The sequence below is a fragment of the Loxodonta africana genome, chromosome 12 (genome assembly GCF_030014295.1).
Source record: "Loxodonta africana isolate mLoxAfr1 chromosome 12, mLoxAfr1.hap2, whole genome shotgun sequence".
NCBI classification, from domain to species: domain Eukaryota; kingdom Metazoa; phylum Chordata; class Mammalia; order Proboscidea; family Elephantidae; genus Loxodonta; species Loxodonta africana.
The window spans coordinates 29,537,379-29,561,627 of NC_087353.1; the positions used below are offsets into that span (position 1 = coordinate 29,537,379).

Sequence of the window (24,249 nt, forward strand, 5' to 3'; positions counted from 1 at the left end):
CAGATAAATCTCAGGTTTCAAAATTAGGTGACTGGGTTTGTAATGACAGTTTGCCACAAATCAAGGTAGGGATTCAGAAAAAGGAATAGGCTTTGAGAAGATGATACATTTAGCATCAGACATGTTGAGTTAGAGATAACCAGTTGTTTACTAATGAAGACCAAAAAATAACTGGGCATGTGGGTCTCAAAAGCAAGAGAGCTGTCAGGAGGAGATACTTACATTGAGTAGGCATCCAAATATAAGTAGCTCTAGTTTTGGGGACTGTGTGTGTGCATGTGGTGGGGTAGGGGGTACGGTACAGTATCCAGGAAAACCAGCAACAGTAACAAAACAAGACAAAGAATACCTCAAATATATAAGGGCAACAGAATTAGGGGAGGCAGCCTGGCAGACAGAGAACCAAAAGCAGAAGACGGGAATGGGAAAAGGAGGGTGGAAGCTGGCAAGTAGACACATTTTTAAGGGATGAAAGATAGTTAAGATTAAAAGCTCATTTATGATCTTTGCTAAAGAAGTTGTGCTGAAGAACTATAGTCTACACTCAGATTACAGTGGATTAAGAACGGGATGGGAAGAAGAGAATGCTTAGTCGTGTGTGAGTGCTCACTCTGTGCCTGCACCACAGTAAGTGCACAGCATGCTAGGCCTCATTCAAGCCTCAGTGATAACCTTGAGACAGGAAGCATAAACACTTCTATTTTAAAGATGAAAAACTGAGATCCAAAAAAGACAAATACTTTGCCCAAAGTCATTTGGGTAGTCGGTGGCAGAACCAGGTCTCAGGCTCTGAGTTTTTAATCTTCAAGGTCAAATGCTCATGCTCCCTTATATTACATGCATCGCTCTTTTGAAAAAACGTGGCTGTGAGGGGACAGAATGAATAGTAGCTAGCGTTAGTTAAAACATGGGTGGTGAACTGGTTATAATTTTGTGTTAAAATAAATGGAAAAGACTGAACATGTTTGTAGGTGGACGGAAAAAACTAGGGAAGAGGCTGGAGGAGAGAGAGACTATCTGAAGGAGGGTAAGACTATCCATGATGGGATAGAAGGGGACGAAATCCAGGACGGCACCTCTATAGGTGTTGTACGTAGCAAGGGAGAGAACCAGAACTCTTCAGTTCTTCCATACCACTTACCAGGCTAAAGTGTTAGGGCAGATTCTTTCTGTTTTAGGTAAAACTAAACAAACAGTTCTTCCTTTCAAAATGCACATTTCAAACAGAACAAAAAAACAGACAACTGAAAATTTAACAATACCATGTAGACATCAAATTCATCCAGGCATCTGAAAGGAGATTCAGCAATGGACCACAGAGAAAGAATGAAGCAAACCGTAGAAAAAGAACGTTCTCCTCCAGATAAGGCTCTCATGTCATTGAAAGCACTTCTATTTCCCTCTCCAGGCTGAACCTTCAATGGAACGATTTAACAAGGGACAAAAAATAAGTCAGGTTAAATTCTTTACAACATGAGTTAGCTAGTATTAGATATAATGGGTTCATAGTAAAAAGAGAAACAAAACAAAAAACACAATGATCATAATAAAATCATTTAGTGATGTGAAAATGACATCTATTTCCTCTAAAATATTTTACAGTAAAAAGCTACATAATGATATTTGTTAATCAAATTGAAAGCTTTTTCTTACTGTAAGTGAATCTAACATACAAAAATTCTAAAGGTTTAACTATACAAGTGTTAATGTTCGGTAAACATTAGTGATCAAAATTAAGAATTTAAGCCAGCCCATCTAAAGCTCTTATACTTTGAAACAGTTATAAATACTTAATCTTTTGTTACTTGAATTACAGTGACACCTAGTGGCTAAATTGTTTTTAAAGTAATTATTGGATATCAAAATGACACCCAGTAAAACTTTTCAGGACCAACTTAAAGAGGCTCACACTGGCCAAAAAATAACAGCAGTAAGGGATTAAAACATGTGACTATCTTTAAAAATCCATGAGTTTATAATGACACCTCCTTAAAAACAAAATGAAACAAACAACAACAAACACCACTTTACTAAGTAAGAGCTCATGGGAACAAGAAAAAAATGCATTAAAAATAATAAATTCTTTCATACAACTCCCTGAGAAAACAATACTGAATAACACTAGGAGGAGATTCTATTTTGTTCTGATAGCATTCCAGAGACACATACTTCTGCTTGGTACACAAGAGGTAGAGCACCAATCAGTTTTACGTCCCCAGCAGACACGGTGCTTCAAATACTTTCCAATCTAGTATCTGAAAAACTACATACCTTCTCAAGTGAGAATTCATTTAATACTTTGAGGATTATAAACATCCTCAATTTTTAAACATATAGTAAAATTATATACTTACCACCTATAACCAGAAAACTCAAATGAAAGCAGCAACATCAACCTAAGCAGCAAAAAACCAAAGCAAACCAAACTAAAAAAACCCCATAAAATCAAGAATTAAATGCCAGGATGCAACACTTTGTTCCAAACTGCATTGTGTATAAATCTAACAAATGAAGCCTTAGATACATTGCAGAGATTTACATTTTACCCCTGGTCTATTACTAACTTATCATTTCCCTTATCTCAGCTTCCTTGTCTGTAAAATGAAGACTAAATAACTTAAAGATCCTTTGTTTTATATATATATATGGATACATATATATTTTATTGAGGTAAAAATATATACAACATTTCCATTTCAATCTTTTTTAAAATACTTTTATATTGGGTGAAATACATATAACAAAATATTTGTCATTCCAACCATTTTTATGAGCACAACTCAGTCACACTGATTATATTCATCACGTTGTAAAAAAAAAAAAAAAAAAAAAAATTTTTTTTTTTTTTTTATAACCATCACCACTATTTCCAAAATTCTCCATCACCTTAACAGAGGCTCAGTGCCCCTTATACAGTAATTCCCCTTACTCCACTCCACCCTGTTCCTGGTAAGCACTAATAAACGGTTGTCTGTATGTATATTAGTTATCTAGGGCTGCCATAACAGAAATACCACAAGTGGAGGGCTTTAACGAACAGAAATCTATTTTCTCACAGTTTAGGAGTCTAGAAGTCTAAATTCAGTGTGCTGGCTCAGCATCTATCTTCCCCCCAGCTCTGCTTACTCACTTGCTTGTTGGATCTCTTTTGTATCTCAAAAAAGGCGACTAGAGATGCACCCTACATCAATTCTGCCTCATTAACATAACAACTACAACCCATTCCCAAATGGGATTATAACCACAGGCACAGAGGTTAGGATTTACAACGCATATTTTATTTTGAGGGTGAGGGGGCACAAGTCAATCCAAAACATTCTACCCTTTGGCCTTCAAAAATTCACATCCTTGCCACATGCAAAACATTCACCTCATCACACAATCCCAAAAGTTCACCTCATCACACAATTCCAAAAGTCTTAAATCTGCTCCAAGTCCGAAATCTCATCTACTGAATCACCTAAATCAAATACAGGTGAGGCTTTAAGCAAAATTCTGCCCCCTCTGAGGCAAAATTTCTCTTCATCGGTGAACCTAGAAATCTATGAAATCTAGACTGTAAGTTATCTCTTTCCCAAGTACAATAGTAGAACAGGCACAAGGTAGACATCTCCATCACAAATGGGAGAAATTGGAGGGAAAGAAGAGATAATGGGCACCAACAAGTCCAAAACTCAGCAGATCAATTTACATTAGCTCTCAAGGCTTGAAAATAATCCTCTGTTCTCTGAGACCATCTGGACAACAGCCCTCCCTGCCCTCCAGACTCTGGGTGTTGGCCACACTCTCCAGATTCTGGGTGGAGGCCCCATCGCCCTGGACTTCAGCCCCACCTTCCAGGCCTACTGGGTTGGCAACTCTGCTCCCTCCGGCTTTGGGTAGTGGCCCTGTCCTCCAGGCACACTTGAAGGGCAGCCCAACACTCTGGAAAAAAACTGGTGAAAATCTGGCTCTTTGAATTCCAGGGGCTGTAGCTCCACCCTCTGAGACCTAGGAGAGACCATGACTCCATGCTTTAAACCAAGGCAGCCCTGCTTCCCATTCTCCTTCCAGCAGTTCTGCTGATCATTGAGCCGTTGTATCAGGGATGGTCCGTTTCTTTTTTTGGAGGACAACAGATGTAACTTTTATAGGTCTGTTTCCCGCCTGTATAATTCTAGAAGGCAGGCAGCTTTCTTTTGTTTTATCCTGACCTGGCCCCCTTCAATCTAAAAAAAAAAAAAAAATGGGTTTTCTGCTGTGGTGGTTGGTTGAAGTCATCAGTCACAGGCTTCATTTCCTTAACAAAAGACTGTGTAGCCACTTTCTTGGTGAAAATTCTAGGACACATGTCCTTAGTTTGTACAATAGAATTTTCCAAATCTTTAAGTTTCATTTTCACTTTGGACAGTTCATTTTTAAGTCCATGTCTTTTCTCTCGCATGGAGAAACCACACAGCCCCTTTAAGATCTTGCTTAGAAATCTTCTCAGCTAAATTTCCAAGTTCACCACTTACAAATTCTACCTTCCACCAAACATCTGAACATAATTCAGCCAAGTTCTTTGTCGTCACATAAAAAGCATCGTTCTTCTTCCACTGTCCAATCACACGTCCATCATTTCCTTTTAAAGCCTCACCGGAAGTACGTTTAACACCCATGGCTCTAGCAACATCCTGTTCGTGACAGAAGCTCTCCTGACAGCGTTCCATTCTTTCTGAGCCCTCGTCAGAATCCTCTCTGACAGCCAGGATTCTCCCAATAGTCTCTTCAAGGCAACGCAGGGCCTTACTAAAAGCACGGCAAAATTGTTTCAGCATCTACCTATTACCCAATACCAAAACCACATCCACATTTTAGGCATTTGTTAAAGCAGCACCCCAGTCCCACTACCAAATTCTGTCTGAGTTATCTAGTGTTGCCCGTAATAGAAATACCACAAGTGGAAGGCTTTAAAAAATAGAAATTTATTTTCTCACATTTTAGAAGGCCAGAAGTCTGAATTCAGGGCACTGGTTCTAGGAGAGAGCTTTTTTTCTGTCAACTCTGGGGGAATGACCTTGTCTCTGTAGCTTCTGTTTCCTGGTTCCTTGGCGATCACCATCTGGCTTGACATGTATCCTCCCCCCAGCTCTGCTTGATTACTTGTTTGTTTAATCTCTTTTATATCTCAAAAGAGAGGGAATCGAGACATACCAATTTGAATTCTGCCTTGTTAACAAAACAAAGACAACCCATTCCAAAACGGGATTACAGCTACCGACAGAGATTAGGATTTACAACACCCATTTTGGGGGGACACAATACAATCCGTAACAGTATGCATCTCTTTATTCTTAGACATTTCACTTAAGTGGGCTCATGCAATATTTGTTCTTTTCTGTCTGACTTATTTCACTTAGCACAATATTTTCAAGGATCATCCATGCCATAGTTTATCAGAACTTCATTTCTCTTTATGGCTGAATAATTCTCCATTGTATGGATATATCCACTCATCTGTTGATGGACCCCTGGATTATTTCTACTACTAGTAGATTCTGACTTGTGGCGACCCATTGTTTTAAGAGTAGGCCTGCTCCATAGAGTTTTCTTGGCTGTAATCTTTACTGAGGCAGATCGCCAGGCCTTTTGCCAAGTCTTTCTTCTTCAGTGCAACTGTGTGGGTTCGAATCGACAACCTACATCAGTTAAAAGTCAAATGCAAATTGTTTTCACCACCCAGGGACCTTAAGAACAACTTAATGTGGTATAAATTTGTATTTCTTTGATGACTAATGATTCTGAGCACTTTTTCATGTGCTTATCATATTTTTACCCAAATAATGCACACCTTCTGTGTTTGCTGGCCACGCCCTTCCCCTGCAAGTCACCCTCACAAGCACTGCCATGCCAATCCTCTTCCACACATTGCTGTAAAAAAATTTTCATTTCATGGCGGGGAGGGCGTGTGGCTAGCAAAAAAATGCAGACAAAAATTAAAAAATGCAGATAGCACGTGTTATTTGTGTAAAAACAGGTCCATCCTTACTGATTTATAATCTGTTTGTTTCATCAATTACTGACAAATGTTTGTTAAAATTTTCAACTATAATTGTTCATTTTTCTACTTTGCTTTTTTTCCCTCTTTTATATATTTTAAAGTCTGTGTTATCAGGTACATATAAATTAAAATCTTTTTGAAATAACTTTTATCACTATGAAGTACTACTTTGGACCTCTAATAATACTTCTTGCCTTAAAGCCTATCTTATTTGTTATTAATATAGCTTTATCAGCATCAGCTTTCTTGTGGTTGCCTACATGGTGTATTTTTTCCTCATTTTACTTTGAATCTTTCTCTGTCCTTATGTTAACATTCTAAGTGTCTCTTGTAAACAGTATAAAGTTGGCTCTTACATTTTTCTAACCAGTCTGACAATCTTTTGTCCCATATGTTCTTTGTTTCTTTCTTCCATTCCCCCTCATCTAATCAGAAGTTTTTTAAAAATCTTTTTATTTGGTTTCTATTAGCTTTTTAATTAGGTATACTTTTGTAATTCTCAGTGGCCACTCTAAACATTGCAGTATGCTTCTTTACTAGTCTGCCTTAAATTAATATTAGTATTACTTCCTGAACAATGCAAGAACCTTACAATAGTTTATCTACTATACACTTTCATCTCCTTCCTGTGCTATTGTTGTCATGTATTTTATTCTACCTTCTGTAGCCCCTCAAGACGCTATTATTACTGGTGTTTCAGACAGCTGAAGCTATTTTACATACACCTTTTTGCAGTTATCTCCATTTCTTCCTACAGTTCCATGTTTACACCAGGGATCAATTTTCTTTCACCTGAAAATCTTTAGTATTTCTCGTGGGCATCTTGATTTCTTTTTTTTTTTTTGAAGGATATTATTCTTAGTTATAGAATTCTAGATAGTTTTTTTTTTTTTTCTTTCCTTTGTCACTTTGAAGTTTAGTGGTTGACATTTACCTTGAACAATTTCTATTAACAACTTTGCCTTTTTATTGCTGCTCTTTGGAAAGTAATGCCTAAATTTTTTTCTGGGTGCTTTTAAGATTGCTTTTTTGTCTTTGGTTTTTAGCTATTTGACTACCTTGTGCTTTGGTGTAGTTTTCTTTGTATTTATCTCACTTGGGGATTGCTGAGATTCCTGAATCTGGGTTGATATATTTTAGTTTTGAAAATTCTCAACCATTATCTCTTCAAATGTTCTCTCCGACCATTCTTTCTTTTATCTTACTGGCACTCCAATTACCCTTATACCTTCCGACCACGCTCCTCATCTATCACTTAAGCTCATTTCAATGTTTTGTTTCGTTTTGTTTTTATGCTGTTCAGTTTCTTATTTCCTTTTGTTCCACTTAGAATTCACTAATTTTATCTTCTCCTGTGTCCAGTTGGAAGTCAATAGCTGTTTCTTGGGAGGAAAATGTGGTAGTTTGCTTTCATAAAGATTACAGCCCTTGGAAGCTCTATGGGACAGTTCTACTCTGTCCTATAGGGTCACTATGAGTAGAAATCAACTCACTGAAAATGGGTATTGGTTTACTGATACTTCTTATAGATTCCAATTCTCTGCTGAAACTTTTGTCCATTTTGTCTTAATTCTGTTTTCTTTAACACATTAATCATGGTTAAAATACTAGTCTGTTGTCTCTTATAACTGTATCACCCATACGTGTTAATTCAAGACAATGAAATATTCTACCAAAGAGGGGCCCTTTTTCTCTGTTTTGTCTTTCCTCTTTCTTGCCAGCTCCCTACTACCACCAAAAGCTCACAATTGGCAAATGCTTGCAGGAAAGAAAACATCTAGCAACTGTCAGATTACCTTGGACAGGCTCCCCACATCCCTTGGGATTCCAATTCATCTAGTCCTTTTTGCTTCTACGGATTTCCAATATATTTAAAAATAGGAATTTTGTAATTCATCCAGCTTTTTCATAGTTTTCAGTGAGAACTTTGGACTACCATGACATACTCCAAACCGACCTACAAAAAATTCTCTCCAACCCTTTCAAATCTGTATTTTTAATGATTATTTGAATCTTTAAAAAATAAAAAAGCAGTCCAGGGTCTTAGAAGCTTGTAAACAGCTATTTAAGATACTCCACTGGTCTCACCCCAACAGGTGCAAGGGAGAACGAAAAAAACCAAGGACACAAGGCAAAGATCAGTCCAAAGGAATAATGGACCACAACTACCAGAGCCTCCACCAGACTGAGTCCAGCACAACTACATGGTACCTGGCTTCTACCACAACTGCTCTGACAGAGATTGCAGGAGAGGGTTCCAGACACAGCTGGAGGAAAATGTAAAACAAAATTCTAACTCACACACATACACACAAAAAGACCAGACTTATTGGTCTGACACAGACTGGAGAAAGCCCAAGAGTATGGCCTCTGGACACCCTTATAGCTCAGTAATGAAGTCATTCCTGAGGTTCACCCTTCAACCAAAGATTAGACAGGTCCACAAAACAAAATGAGACTAAATGGACACACCAGCCCAGGGGCAAGGATGAAAAGGCAGGAGGGGACAGGAAAGCTGGTAATGGGGAACTCAAAAGTTGAGGAGGGGAGAGTGTTGACATATCATGGGGTTGGCAACCAATGTAACAAAACAATATGTATATTAATTGTTTAATGAGAAACTAGTTTGCTCTGTAAACCTTCGTCTAAAATACAATAAAATAAATTTAAAAAAAAATGGTGGGTGAGAGAAGCTACTGATGATTTACTAATAGAAATTTAAACAAAGGGAGAGTAAACTTAACTTTCTAATTTGGTTAAAATGCAGAAGATCAAAACAACTAATATTTATTCTAACCATTAAAATGGAAGGATAACATTTATGGCAACTTTAGTAGTAAGCAATTATTAGAAAATTTTGTACCAGATTACTTAAAAAGAATGCCTAGCTGTTCTTGACTTCCTAGTTACAAAATTTTTAATGCCATATCCTTCCACCACATCTTTAAATGCATGCAACTATAAAAGTATCTATAGCCATAGACTCCACAAAACTGAATGTGGTGGCTTTGTTTATTCAAAAAGAGGCCTGATCTAGGGATAGCTTCAGAAGTTAATAGTACAGAGACATGAATAGAACATTCTTTGAGATACTTATTCTTGGCTTCCTACAGTGAGACCAGAGAGGATGGACTTTCTATAATGATTCATAAAATTTAAAATGCTGCATGAATTCAAAAAAGAAACTGGTAGAATGGAGAGAAATATAAATACTTGTCACTGAAAAGAAAATTCCCAATTATCATCATAATGAAATAATTTGATTGTCTAGTGGGGGAAAAAACTACACTAGCAGATTTAGCCAGTAAGATCAATGTAATTTTTAACACTTTGGCAAGAGCTATCCTTAAATTAAAAATAAGTTATTTTGTGTTCCAAAGACAATGGGTTAAAACTTACCTATGTTTCATCGAAAGAAAAGAAATAGCTAATTTTCTTATCAATTAAGATGCAACAAATTAAAATACTTACTGATATACTAAGGGTTTCGCCCTTGTGGTCAAAATTCATTTTTCCACAATAAGCCCGCTGAGATAATAAATTGTCAAAGTACAACTTGCATCGTAAAGTCAAACACCTTGAAAAAAGGAAATTTGGCACGTTAAAAAGAAGACAAAGACTCAAAACTGTATATTCGGTATGATCTAAGACTAAGAAGTAAGAAGTCTGTGTAAGAACACTAGACAAAAGGATGCCAAAATGCTGACATTTGTTGTCTATTTAATAGGTGGGATTTTAGATTATTTTTCCTCCTACGTCTTTATATTCATTTGAATGTCCCCACATTTCCTCCAGTTCATTTCCTTTTATAATATACATTTATAAAATGAATAAAGATGCCATTCCACATTTAATTAACTCCATTTTATTACAGTCCATATAAATGTGTAATCATAAAACTAATTTATATAAGGTATTACACTAACATAAGATATAAATCTTGTTCTTGAAAGGCTGAATTTCTAGTGGGAATAAGACAAATGAATAAACTGCATATTCCTTTGTTTCCTCTCAACTTCATAGTGAACAATAAGGGTAAGGATAATCTCTTACTCATTTCTGTACCTATGATGCCTTACACATTGCCTGGCACAATGCAAAGTTCATCATTCCTTCCCTACTTATTTGGTGGCATTCTACTGGAAAAAAAACTTCCCTTCTTCCTCAATTATTTATTTCCTCAACTAGCTTTCTATTTATCAGTATGAACTTATAGGTTCTTATTTTATTCATTTGGTTAACATCCACCGTTGCTGATGCAGAAACCCTGGTAGTGTAGTGGTTAAATGCTATGGCTGCTAACCGAAAGGTCGGCAGTTTGAATCCGTCAGGTGCTCCTTGGAAACCCTGGGGGGCATGTCTACTCTATCCTGTAGGGTCGCTATGAGTCAGAATTGACTCGACGACAATGGGTTTGGTTTGGTTGTTGTTGCTGTTCTACGCCATCGAGTCGACTTTGACTCATAGTGACCCCATATGACAGAGCAGAACCTCCCTGTAGGGCTTCCTAGGCTGTAATCTTTAAGGGAGCAGATTGCCAGGTTTTCTCCTCCTGTGGAATGGCTGATGAGCTGGAACTGTCTGCCTTACGGTTAGCAGCCGAGCACTGAAGCACTGTACTACCAAGGCTCCTTATCAGCCACTACTGTTCGTTCTTTCTTTTGACCCTCAAATCGTACTAGATTTCTCCAATGGGAGTGTCTTCAAGGTGACTCTTGTGTCCTTTTATCATGACCCTACATTTTTTTGAGTGCTTCCCGGCTTTCTGGCACAGCAAGAGGCTCACCTTGTACCTTCTCTGCCCAGTTCTGGAATCAGCCATTTCCTAAGGAGCCTTGATTTCTTTTATGATATTTAGAAAATAAGATGTGGGCTGTAGGCGACTATTTTTCTTAACGTCTTTGCTGTTTAATTTTAATGGATTCTAAGGCTTGTTTCTTCAGCTTCACTATCATTTTATTCCTCTTAATCCCCTCCTTTAGTCCTCAATCTGTATTAAATCCCCACACTGGAAAATACTGAGAGCTTTGAATTTTCTTTTGCTGCTACAGCAACTACTATTACCTTATTTTTCAGAGCTTTCTGTTACAGTAAAACCATACAGGTATGCTTTTCGCTCCCACTAAGCTTCATAATAAAGAATTTAACTTTTTTTTCTTTCAACACTGATACGTATTTCATGCGATGTCTAAAAGAGACTATCCTCAGAAAATGGCAAGGCTCTCCAGTGTAAAGAGATGAAGATTTATAACATTTGATCATTCTCAGTATTCTCCTAAGATTGAGTAAATAATATAAAACAAGTCGGTGGTGGAAAAATCATACTAAGGAAATGAACTATAAAACCAAAACTTTTGTACAAATTATTTTAAATAATTTTTTTCTGGATAATGCCATAAAAGACAAATCCTACTTCTGCTTCTGGAAAAAATGGAGTAACAGGGATTGGGTTTACCCTTCAGTCTAAAACCACTAAAGAACTGGGCAAAACATATGAAACAAGAGTTTTCGGACTTTGGACATCAGATGGTGCAGGACAGCGACCTCTGAAATATGGGAACAAACAAAATGAACCTTACTACTGTCTCAAATTACTACTTAAGGAAAGAGTAAAAGGGGAGTGGAAACCCAAGTGTTATGGATTGAACTGTGTCCTTCAAAAAATGTGGGTCAACTTGACTAGTCCATGATTCCCAGTACTGTGTGACTGTCCACCATTTTGTCCATCTGATGTGATTTTCCTATGTGTTGTAAATCCTGCCTCTATGATGTTAATGGGGAAACCCTGGTGGCGTAGTGGTTAAGAGTTTGGCTGGCAACCAGAAGACTGGCAGTTCAAATTCACCAGCTGCTTCTTGGAACCCCTATGGGGCAGTTCTACTCTGTCCTATAGGGTCGCAGTAAGTCGGAATTGACTCGACGGCTAAGGGTTTGGTTTTTTTTTTTTTTTTTAGTATGATGTAATGAGGTAAGATTAGTGGCAGTTAGGCTACTGAGGCAGGACTCAATCTATAAGATTAGATTGTATCTTAAATCAAGCTCTTTTGAGATATAAAAGAGAGAAGTGAGCAGAGAGAAATGGGGACCTCACGCCACCAAGAAATAAGAGCCAGGAGAATAGCACATCCTTGGACCCGGGGTCCCTGCACTGAGAAGTTCCTTGACCTTGACCAGGGAAGACTGATGATCAGGACCTTCCCCCAGAACTGACAGAGAGAGAAAGCTTTCCCCTGGAGTTGGCACCCTGAGTTTGGACTTCTGCCATCCTAAATAATGAGAAAATAAGTTTCTTTTTGTTAAAGCCATCCACTTATGATACTTCTGTTACAGCAGCACTAGATAACTCAGACACCAGGCAAAGCCTGGAAGTCTTCCTCTTTGAGGAGGCAGAGCCGGGAGACTGGGGACACTGAAGTTCATAAGGCAGATTATCAGAGATGAAACACTGCAGAGTATTCTGCTTGACTCTTCAGCCGAGTAGTACTGATCAGTGCTTGTGTGTGAGAATGCTAACCAAGGTTGGAGAAAGAAACACCCAAAAGTAGCAGAGAGGATGATCCTCAAAACTCATACAGGGCAGAACAGTTCATGCTCCGACCAGCTGGATTGGAAAACCGTATAATTCACAAGCTATCAGTTAAAACACACAGAAAAGTATTCTCTCAGCCACAGGAAGAACTAGCCTTGGACTAATGGCTGCTATGGTCGCCCCCTAACAAAGCTTAAAAGCATCCTCAAAAGGATAAAAATGAATCTTATTTAATTCAAATTCTAACAATATGCCTATAAATCTGAAACGCACATTTAAAAAACTTAATCAGTTCAGTTAAGGAATATGGTCAAAGTGTAAAATCTATTTCACTTAATGGCTTTATCGAAATTTCCCCATGTGTGTTAAAGTCCTTACTTTATTTTCCAGATCATGATAGATTTCTCTTGCTTCTTAGTACATGATGAAACACACATGGGGCTAGATATTTTTATTATCTTTCCACTTTGGGTATACCAACAGTTACTGGGCGAATGTCTCTGGGAAAAAACAGAGGTAAGTGGAAGGACTAGGGTTGCCTTGAATCCAAGAACATCAAGAGCCACCTCTACCTAGAAGCTGCCCTCTGGCTTCCTTTGCTTGTGATTTTAGTTAGGGGTTAACCTGCCTCTGTCAGTCTGCCTGCCCGTCTTTAGGTACGTTAATAATACACAGTTTTCCTGATCCTGTATTCATTCATTCAATCAATATGTACCAAGTTCCTCCTCTAATTCAGGCACAGTTCTAGGCACTGGACAGAACAGTAAACAAGAGAGAATTTTCATATTCATGGAGCTACACCCTTCTAATAGATCATGGTAAACCAAATAAGATGCTGCCTCAACAGTTACTACCAAACACTTATATCCCTTAAGAAGACAAAATGCTCAAGGGTGAAGCAGACTGCTTCAGAACCAATAAGCTGCCATTCGAGGGACCTATTTAAGCAGAGCTTGAACAACCATCTCTGAGTTATTTAGTAAAGAATAGCTAACAGAGTGGAAAAGTTGGATAAGCTCATTACAGAGTCCCTTTCACATTCAGAATTCCCTAATTAAATTACCGTATGCTGAGTACTAGCTGACAAGGCAACCACTGACAGTTTCTTCTATAATTAAAACATGTAAGGCTCTTCAGTTTAAGTGTCCTATTTATAAAGGATATTATGAAAGCAAAGAAAGTACAAAAATGTACAATACATGATAATATTTTTTTAAGTCACTTACCTTCTAAACTGCTGATATGTTCTGTATCTATGGGTCATTATTTCTTCCAGTAATTTAATGAATTTTTTTAAAGTCTTTACTTTATTTTCGAGATCAAGATAGGTTTCTCTTGCTTCTTGGTACTGCCTATTTTATAAACAAAATATTAAGTAAATAAATGTCATTCACAAGAAACATAATGAAAAGGAATAACTCAAATATACTTAAATGGGGCAAAGCAGGGAGTGCATGGAGTGCTGAGGGAGCCTAGAAGCAGCAGATCCCAGAAATCTCCAGTCCAAAAGCACCCCCAGAATGAGACTGTGATCCTAAGTGAGAACAGTTGTTAGCAGGACCAGAAAGGACCAAAGTCCAAGCCCTAGAGAAGGCAGAGAAAGTATGTGAGAAAAATGCTCACCTTGGGCCCAACAGTGATAGACCTTAGAGAACACCAGCAAATATACACCTACAAATGAAGTGATCATACTAGTAAGCCAAAAATTACACTAAACCCATTGCCGTGGAGTCAATCCGACTCATAGAGACCCTAGAGGACAGAGTAGAACTGCCCTATAGGCTTCCAAGGTTATAATCTTTATGGGAAAACACTACCAGGTCTTTTCTCCCATGGAGCGGCTAGGGTTTTGAACCGCTGATCTTTTGGTTAGCAGCTGAGTGCTTAACCACTGTGCCGTCAGGCAAGAAGTATTTCCCTTGTTGACAGATTCCAACGAGGGAACAAGGGAATGCAGCACCAGCATAAGAAGTCACTTCTGGACCAAGAAAAAGCCAAAGAGGCATAGGAGGCATTGCTACTCAGACATGCTAATACGGATGGCAACAGCCTGTTGTCGCTCTGTTGCAAGGGAGCAAAACGATGCTGAGAAACAAAGGATGAAAGACAACTATGGCCCAGGCACCCACAGCTGCCTGTGCCACCCTCCTTCAAGTAATCAGTCCAGGGAAAACCAACCAATTAAAAATGAATAACAAAAAAAGCTTAAGTATATCATCCATACAAAGATATTTATGCAAAAAGAGGTGCAAAAAAACTTTCCCATAGACAATAAAAACTTATTAGAACAATGTTGCCACAAAGCAGATGAAACCTGTAATTGAATACCATAAATTAAACAACAAAAAATCATGAAGCAAGTGCTCAAAGCAGAAAGAAAGAACTCAAAGAGTAAAAAGGGAAACACCAGAAGGGGATAACCAGACATGAGGAAGTGAAGTGAGAGCTTGTAGCACCCAAACTTTGTGGGAATTAAACAAAAACATGAATCCCTAGAAAGAGGGATTGACAATATGGAGTTTATCCCATAGATAAACCTGCATATACATAAAACAATACATGTTCAAAGCTACTAATTTTGTGCCACCATTTGCAATAGTAAAAGATTAGATAAAACCTAACTATCCATCATCATTTGGGAATGGTTAAATACTCTGAAACTATATATAAAAAACAATGAGGAAACGCCTATGTACGGACATAAACAGATCTCCAAAATATATCATTAAAGAAAGCAATCTCTAAAAGAACTTATATAATGTGTTATCTTTTTTATCTACAAGGATGAAAATAACATAATCACATTACATACATACAGAAACACGGAAAGCACATTCAGTAAATTAATAATATGAAAAGGAAAGAAAGGGATGGGGATGATGAGAATAGAGAGGAAGTAAAATTTTTCACTGTATGTCTTTTCACATCCTTTGTATTTTTTGTTGTATTGCAACGCATTACTGTTGTGTGTGAGGCTGAACTGATTCCAACTCTCAGTGACTCCACAGGACAGACGAAAACTGACCCATAGGGTTTCCTAGGCTATGCTGGTGGGTTCAAACCACTAACCTTTCTGTTAGCAGCCGAGTGTTTAACCACTGTGCTACCAGGACAACTTATATTTAAAAATAAAATTTTTTTCTTAATACTTTAATATTTCTTCCCATTGTTCTCCAATGTTTTTAAAAACAGAATTTAGATCGCTCCTATTCCCAGCCTTTTATTCAAATATAAACAGTTCTTCATAAAGTATAATAGCTATAATTTTTCACTGTAACTTAATCATTCTCCTACTGCTGTGTACTATTGCTAATTTTTCTCTACTATAAATAATGCTGCAATAAATATCTCTGAGCATAAACTGCTTTTCTCATTTTGGATTATGTTATAGCAACACAATTATTTGGCCAAATTCAAATTTTTGAGGGCTTTTGACATACATGGCCTAAATATTTTCAGAAAGACATTAATAATAAAAATAATAACTAACATAATATGTTTATTATTTGGGAGCCTCTGGGTGGCACAAATGGTTAACATGCTTGACTGCTACAGAAAGGTTGGTGGTTCAAGTCCATCAGAGGCTCCTCGGAAGAAAGGTCTGGCAATCTACTTATAAAATTCAGCCATCAAAAACCCTACGGAACTTTCACCAAAATAAATATGGAACTTCCACAATAATATATTAAAGCCTCCACAAAACAAACAAAACCAAAACCTTACGGGAACATCTCTACTCTGACACACATAGGCTTACCATGAGTTGGGATCAACTTAACGGCAACTGATTTATTGTTTATTCTGTTTACTATGGATTATCTCATTTAATTTTCACAGTAACTCCATAAGGTTTAAGACCTATAATTATATCCATTTATAGATGAGAGAATGAGTCAAAAGAGATTAATCTGCAAAGACACTCAACTAAGGAATGGCAGGGCTGTAATTCAAACCCAAGTACTCTCATGTGTCAGAGCCTGTGCTCTAAAAATACTTGTTATTATTATTGTTGTTGGGTGCCACTGAGTTGATTTTTGACTCATAGCAACCCCATGTGACAGAGGAGAATGTCCCATATGGTTTTCTAGGCTATAATCTTTAGGGAAGCAGACTTCCAGGTCTTTCTTCCACAGAGTCACAAGGTGGGTTCGAACCACCAACCTTTCGGTTAGCAGCTGAGCACTTAACTGTCATGCCACAGGGCTTCCATTTTTAACCAGTAGTATATGAAAATACCCATTTAACTGACATCTTAATGACATTATTAGTGTTTTTTTCATCTTATTCAATGCAAAGGATTTGAAAAATGGCTTCTAATCAATTTGATTTGTATTTCTTTTATTGCTTGTGAAGCTAAACATTTTCACTTCTATATGAATCTTATAGGTATAAAAATGGCATTTATGTTCAAATTGTCATTCCAGAATGAGTTCTGTAACAGCTCAGCAGAATAAAAGTTAGTGTTTATTGCTAATAACACACATATAAAAGACAAGTTCAGCTATTAACTGTCTGCCATAGTAACACTTCATCCAAATTTAAGATGTACGTATAAACATTTGCTTTTTAAGTTTTGATAATAGGTATGGATAGTATAATAAAAAGCGGAAGTGCAACCAACCACTTACCTCATTATTTCTTCTCGATCTCCATGACTAGCATGTTCTGCCTGTATCTTTTGTCTTAATCGATTAATTTCCTTGTCTAGAATTGATGCAGATTTTTGTACTTCTATCCGCTCTGGGCAGATCTGTCTTGCCTGTGACATTTTCTCCTAATATAAAAGATGTTTTCTATCTTTAAGACTCTTCTTTGATATATTAATTCATTGTAAATACTTATGTCAGTATATACAAACTAAAATTCTGAATTTATGATTATGGAATGTATTTTAGTTATATTCATTATCAGTATTATTTATCTAAGCTTTATATTGAAAACACAATCCAGAGTCACAAATTTTTAAGGAATAAACTGCATTACTATGTACAACTTTAATAAACTATAAGATTTCCATAACTTCCTAGTGAAACAGATTTTAAGAAACAGTTATAAAAAGACTGCATGCAGTGCACTGAGATCAGGTATAGCTTTCTGCGTATAGTAGTCCCCCTTATTCAAGGGGAATACATTCCAAGACCCCCAGTGGATGCCTGAAACCACGGACAGTACCAAATCCTATATATACTATGTTTTTTCCTATACATACATACCTACCGTAAAGTTTAATTTATAAATTAGGCACAGTAAGAAATTAACAATAACTAATAATAAAATAGATTAGTTATAACAATATACTATAATAAAAGTTATGTGAATGTGGTCTCTCTCAAAGTTAGAAGATTCATTCTTACTGTAGGTCTTAGCAACCTCAGCATACGATTTTTTTTCCTTCCTTATTAAGTCTAGAACTTTCACTTTTTCACTTAAAGGAAGCACTTTACAGCTTCTCTTTGGTATATCCGAGTTGCCAGCATCATTACTCTTGCTTTTTGGGGCCATTATTAAGTAAAATTAAGGTTACTTGACATAAGCACTTCAATACCGTGACAGTTGATCTGATAACGGCTACTAAGTGACCAACGGGCAGGTAACGCACACAGAGCAGGTAGCATATACAGTATAGATATGCTGGACAAAAGGATGATTCATCTCCCAGGCAGGATGGAGCAATATGGCATCACATTACGCAGAACCGTGCACAATTTAAAACTTATGTATTGTTTATATCTGGAATTTTTATTTAATATTTTCGGACTGCAGTTGACTGGGGGTAACTGAAACTGCAAAAAGCGGAACCTTGAGTAAGGAGATTACTGTATTTTTAGAATGCACTCTTAACACTTATGATATTGAAAACACAAATAAAGACCCTCATGTCTGTAAAAAATTAAAGAATTCAAAGCACTTTTGTACACAGTGCTTATTCGATCTTCACAACATTCAGTATTATAAGTCTAAAACAGATACAGCAATAGATAACAGAGTTTAAATCACTTAAGATACATAAAAGCAAAGTTGGAATCCATCTCTTCTAATTAAGACAGGTTGCTTTCAATTTATTCTCCTCCTCTGAAAACAGAGCTGCTGCTTCTAGTTGTGAAGAAAAGGTCTCTTGTAGGAGCTGAAATCCAGCTCACACTGCAGCCACTCAAAAAAAAACAAAAAAAAAGGAATGCAGTTGCCATCAAGTCATTCAACTTACGGTGACCTCACGTGTGTTAGAATAGAACTGTGCTCCACAGGGTTTTCAACGGCTGAATTTTCAGAAATAGATTGTTAGGCTTTTCTCCCAAGAAGCCTCTGGGTAGACTCAAACTGCCAACCTTTCAGTCAGTAGTCAAGAGTGTTAATCGCAAAAGAAAGGGTACCTTTTTCTAACAAAAAACTGCTATCTGCTTCTGCTTGCCAGGCTGGGCATGCAAGGAGCTACATTAGCTGAGAGGAGGTGTCATTTCCTCAGTCACTTACAGGCACACTGTATGAGATTAACAGTCTTGCCTATAGTCCTCTTCATATTGTTCTAAGTCCCCACACTCTGAGAGTTCCTAAGCTTTTTACTTTAAACACTTGTTACTCTATACCAAAAAACAAAAAACCTGTTGCCGTCGAGTTGACTGCATATAGGAAATATTCAGAAAACGCTTCCATTTTTATAAGTATGAAATTAAAGAAAACACACTTTAAAAATCACAACTAAAGCTGTAAACGAAACAAAGTGAGAGGAAGAAGATGGTGCAAACCTCTAGTTCCTTCTCTTTCATATCCAGTTCTCGCTTCTTTTTATTTAAAGTATTCAAGTGTTCTTTTTGTTTGTCTTCATAATGCCGCTTTCCTCGTTTTTGGTTATCCACTTCAGAATCAGCAAGGTTTAATTCATCCTGTTAGAATAAAACCAAAATAACTTATAAAGATTCTTTAAAGTAAAACAAACAAAAAAATTACCAGCATAGGTATAAAACTAACAACTCAATAAAGTAAATATGATTATGTTGCTGGAAGAGTTCATATTTATATGTGTCTGAACAGAAGTGAGGATTTTCCCAAAATTAAGAAATCACCTTAGATTCAGATTCTTATATGAAGTTTCATATTATGGTGCTTTCAAACATTTTGATAAAAGTTTTGGGGAAAGCTACATTAGTCTGAAAAGACTTCATATCATACAAGTGTTGGATATGTACAAAGGTTACCTGACAGAATTGGTTTAAAAAATGCAGACAAATGAAAGAAGTCCATCATTAAAGACCACATATTGTATGATTCCATTTATATGAGATGTCCAGGATAAAGACAGAAAGTAGATTAGGGCTGGGGTGTAGGGTGGAATGACTGGGAGAGTGATGGATAAAGAAAACAAAGATTCTCTTGGAGGTGATTATTGGTTACCAGAAGCTGGGGGAAGGAAGGAATGGGGAGTGATTCTCCCCACTGCTAACTGACGCGAGGTTTCTTTTCGAGGTGATGAAAATATTCCAATAGTAATCGTGGAGACAGCTGCAAAACTCTGTGAACATACTAAAAACCACTGAATTGTACACTTTAATTGGATGCATTTTGTATGAATGATACCTAAATAAAACTGTTAGAAAGAAAGAACATCCAGAACAAATTTAACAAAGATGGACAATACTTCTCCACAGAAAATTTTAAGACTTGGCTGAAAGAAATTATACAGAAGCCTTAAAGAAAAGGATGTATCGCTTTCATGGAATGAAGATTCAACATTATAAATGGCAATTCTCTCCAGGAGATTCTGAAGATTCAATGTAACTGCAATCAAAATCCCAACAGGCTTTCTTTTAAAAAAAAAAAAGAAAAGAAACTTTTATTTTGAGATAACTATATATTCACATGCAGTTGTAAGTCATAAGAGATCTCTTCTATCCTTCACAGTTTCCCCAATAGCAACATTATGCAAAACTAGACTATAATATCACAACCAGGATATGAACATTGATACAGTCAAGATACAGAACACTTCCATCCCCAAAGAATCCCTCAGGCCGCCTGTTAATTGTCATGGTCACTTCCCTCCTGCCCCATCCCTTGCTTAAGTCCTGGGAACCCTAATCTGTTCTCCATTCTATAATTCTGTCATTTCAAGAATGTTACATAAATGGAACCATGTGGTCTGTAAACTTTTGAGATTGGCTTTTTTCACTCAGCCTAATTCTCTGGAGATTCATCCAGGTTGTCACATGTATCAATAAATGTTCCTTCTTATTGCTGAGTAGTATTCCACAGCACAGATGTACCACAGTGTAACTATTCACCTGTTGAATGGCATCTGGGTTGTTTCCAGTTTTGAACTATTATGAGTAAAGCTGTTACACTCATTTGTGTATAGATTTTTGTGTGAATATAAGTTTTCATTTCTCTGGGATAAATGACCTACAGTAAAATTGCTGAGTCATTATGGTAAACTGCATATTTAAGCTTTAAAACACCACCAAACTTTTCCAGAGTGGCTGTGATCATCTTATATTCCCACCAGCAATGCATGAGTGAGCAAATTTCTCTGAATCCTCAGAAGCATTTCAGCTTGTCCCTACTTTTTAATTTTAGCTATTCTGATACATATGTAGTGATAGCTCAATGTGGTTTTTAATTTGTGTTTTCCTAATGCTACTAACATCTTTTTACGTGCTTATCTACTACCAGTATGTCATCTTTGGTGGAATGACTCTTCGAGTCTTTGCCCATATTACAATTGAGTTTTTTGTTTTTCAACTGTTAATTTTGAGAATTCTTTATGTGTGTGTATATATATATATACACATATATATATATGTCACAAGTCTTTTGTCAGATATGCGGTTTCAAAGTATTTTCTCCTACTTTGTAGCTTCACTTTTCATCTGCTTAACAGGGTCTTTCGCAATGCAGATTTTAATTTTAATGAAATCCAATTAATCAAAATTTTAAATTTATGGATTATTCTTTTGCTTTCAAGTTGAATTCTTTGCCAAGCCCTACACACGGAAAATCTTCTCTTATTTTTTTCCTAAAAGAATTAATAGTTTTGTGTTTTAAATTTAAGTTTGTGACCAATTTTGAGTTAATTTTGTATAAGGCGTAACACTTAACTAGAGGTTACTTTTTTTGATGCTGAGTATTGAACTACTCCAGCACAATTTGCTGGAAAGGTTATCTTTCTTCCAATGAAGTTCTTTTGCAACTCAAAAATCACTAGGCTTACACCGAAAGCACATGCAACAAAAGGAAAAGTAGATTGGACTTCATCAAAATTAAAGACTTTTGGTGCATCGGAGGTCTTTATTAAGATGGCGAAGAGAAGAACAGAATGAGAGAAAATACTCAATATCTGGTAAGAGTTCGAAATACAAAACACTTAAAAAAAAAAACTCTTACAACTCAACAACAAAAAGGCAAATAACTCAATTAAAAAATGAGTGAAGGAGTTGACTATATAGAAATGTTACTAAGCAAATGAAAAGACGGTCAACACTATTAGTCATTAAATAAATGAAAATCAACACCAAATTGAGATACCACTTCATACCCACTGGAATGGCCATTATAAAAAAATGGAAAACAAATGCTAGCAAAGTTGCAGAGAAACTGAAACCTCATGTATTACTGGTAGGATTGTAAAATGATACAGCCACTGTGGAAACAATTTTATGGTTCCTCAAAAAGGTTTAACACAGACTGACCCAGCAATTCCACTCCTAGGCATAAGGGATGAACTCAAGCAGATACCTGTACACTGATGTTCACTGCAGCAGTAGTCATAATGGCCAGAAGGTGGAAACAACCCAAGTGTCAATCAACAAATGAATGAATAAACAAAATATGTATATATGCAGTGAAATATTATTCAGGCATAAGAGAAATTAAGTTCTGATACACGCTACAACATGGATGAACCTTGAAAACATTATGTTAAGTGAAATAAGCCAGACACAAAAACACAAATACCATATGATTCCAATTTTATAAAATATCTAGAATAGGAAAATACATAGAGACGAAAGTTTATTAGTGGTTATCTGGACCTGGAGGGAGGGGGGAATAGGGAATTACTGCTTAAGGGATACTGAGTTTCTGTTTGGGGTGATGAAAAACTTACGGAGATAAAGACAGTAGAGATGGTTGTACAACATAGTGAACTTAAATAACACCCGTGAATTGTACATTTAAAGACTATTAAACTGGCAAATGTTTTGTTATATATATTTTACCACAATAAAAACAAACAAAAATCTACTGGAGCTTATTTGTTTGGTCTATTTTTGGGTTCTCTGTTCTATTCCAGTGATTTTTGTGTTTATTCCTGTATCGATAAAACATTATTTTGTTAATGTAGCTACACACTGAGTCTTGAACTATCAGGTAGACTGATTCCTTCCACTTTAGTCTTCTTTTTCAAAATTGTCTTAGCTATTCTAGTTCCATTCTTTCTGTATAAATTTTAGATCAGTCATGTCCATATCTACAACAAACATTCCAGGGAGGTACAATTTTGAAAGAATTTACATTGTTTCTACATTCTAAAAGTACATCTTTTCTACATTTTCTACATTGTATCTTCTAATCCATGAACATTGTATGTCTTTCCATTTACTTAGATCTTCTTTGATCACTTTCATTAGTGCTGTACACTTTCTAGAATACAAGTACCATACAGAACATATTTTTATTCATGAAAATGACAGTGAATGTGAATTCCCCAATACCTAAGCTATTACACAGTTTATTAAAACTATTCTATTTCTCTAATTTGATCTAACCAAAAATGTATTAAAAAGAAAAAAAATCAATATTATTCACCCTGGAATGTTACTGAGGCATGTCAAAAAACTATAGATAAAAGTAGCACTTTATTTCAAGTTGGGTTTTTTTGTGAACCCCTGAGTTATTGAAGGAAAGGTAGGTCACCAGAACAAGGAAGTACAAAAACAGCAGAGACATAAAAGAAGTCCTTGCTTCTGGTTCTTAAAAAAAAAAAAACACACACAAAAAATGAAGAAATAACAAAAGCTGTAATCTTTTAAGGAAACAGAAATCTGGTGATTTTATTCTCCTAAGGTTATGAGCAAAAGCGTTTAATTTTAATTGATCTAATGCTGAAAATCTGGTTCCTACCATTCTTTAAATCCCACTTTTATGGGGCTATATGTACATTTACAGAACAAGGCCAGGGGCCACCTGTGGAAGAGATCATTAATTACTCATAGGCAAGTTCAAGCTAAAGCTGAAGAAAATCAGAACAAGTATACCACAGCCAAAGTACAACCTGGAGTATATTCCACCTGAATTTAGAGACCATCGTGAGAATAGATTTGATGCATTGAACACTCATGACCAAATACCAGACGAATTGTGGAATGACACCAAGGACATCATACATGAAAAAAGCAACAGGTCACCAAGGACATCATACATGAAAAAAGCAACAGGTCGTTAAAAAGACAGGAAAGGAAGAAAAGACTAAAACAGATGTCAGAAGAAACTCTGAAACTTGCTCTTGAATGTCAAGTAGCTAAGGCAAACAGAAAAAATAATGAAGTAAGAGAGCTAAAGAGAAGATTTCAAAGGGTGGCTGAAGAAGACAAAGTATTATAATAATATGTGCAAAGACCTAGAGTTAGAAAACCAAAAGGAAAGGACAGGCTGGGCATTTTTCAAGCTGAAAGAACTAAAGAAAAAATTCAAGCCTCGAGTTGCAATA

The 24,249-nt window shown here is 36.5% G+C and overlaps 1 protein-coding gene across 3 annotated transcripts in view; it reads right to left on the bottom strand.

Annotated features, from left to right (window-relative positions):
- SMC6 (structural maintenance of chromosomes 6) overlaps positions 1 to 24,249 on the bottom strand; it is an 85,922-nt gene that overhangs the window by 4,347 nt on the left and 57,326 nt on the right. For all 3 annotated transcript variants that reach the window (XM_064295055.1, XM_064295054.1, XM_064295056.1), the window contains 5 exons: positions 19,295 to 19,432; positions 17,180 to 17,325; positions 13,778 to 13,903; positions 9,494 to 9,599; positions 1,263 to 1,415 (listed from right to left, as the gene is read on the bottom strand). In XM_064295055.1, the coding sequence (XP_064151125.1) occupies positions 1,263 to 1,415; positions 9,494 to 9,599; positions 13,778 to 13,903; positions 17,180 to 17,325; positions 19,295 to 19,432 (669 nt within the window). The remainder of the gene's footprint in view (positions 1 to 1,262; positions 1,416 to 9,493; positions 9,600 to 13,777; positions 13,904 to 17,179; positions 17,326 to 19,294; positions 19,433 to 24,249) is intronic.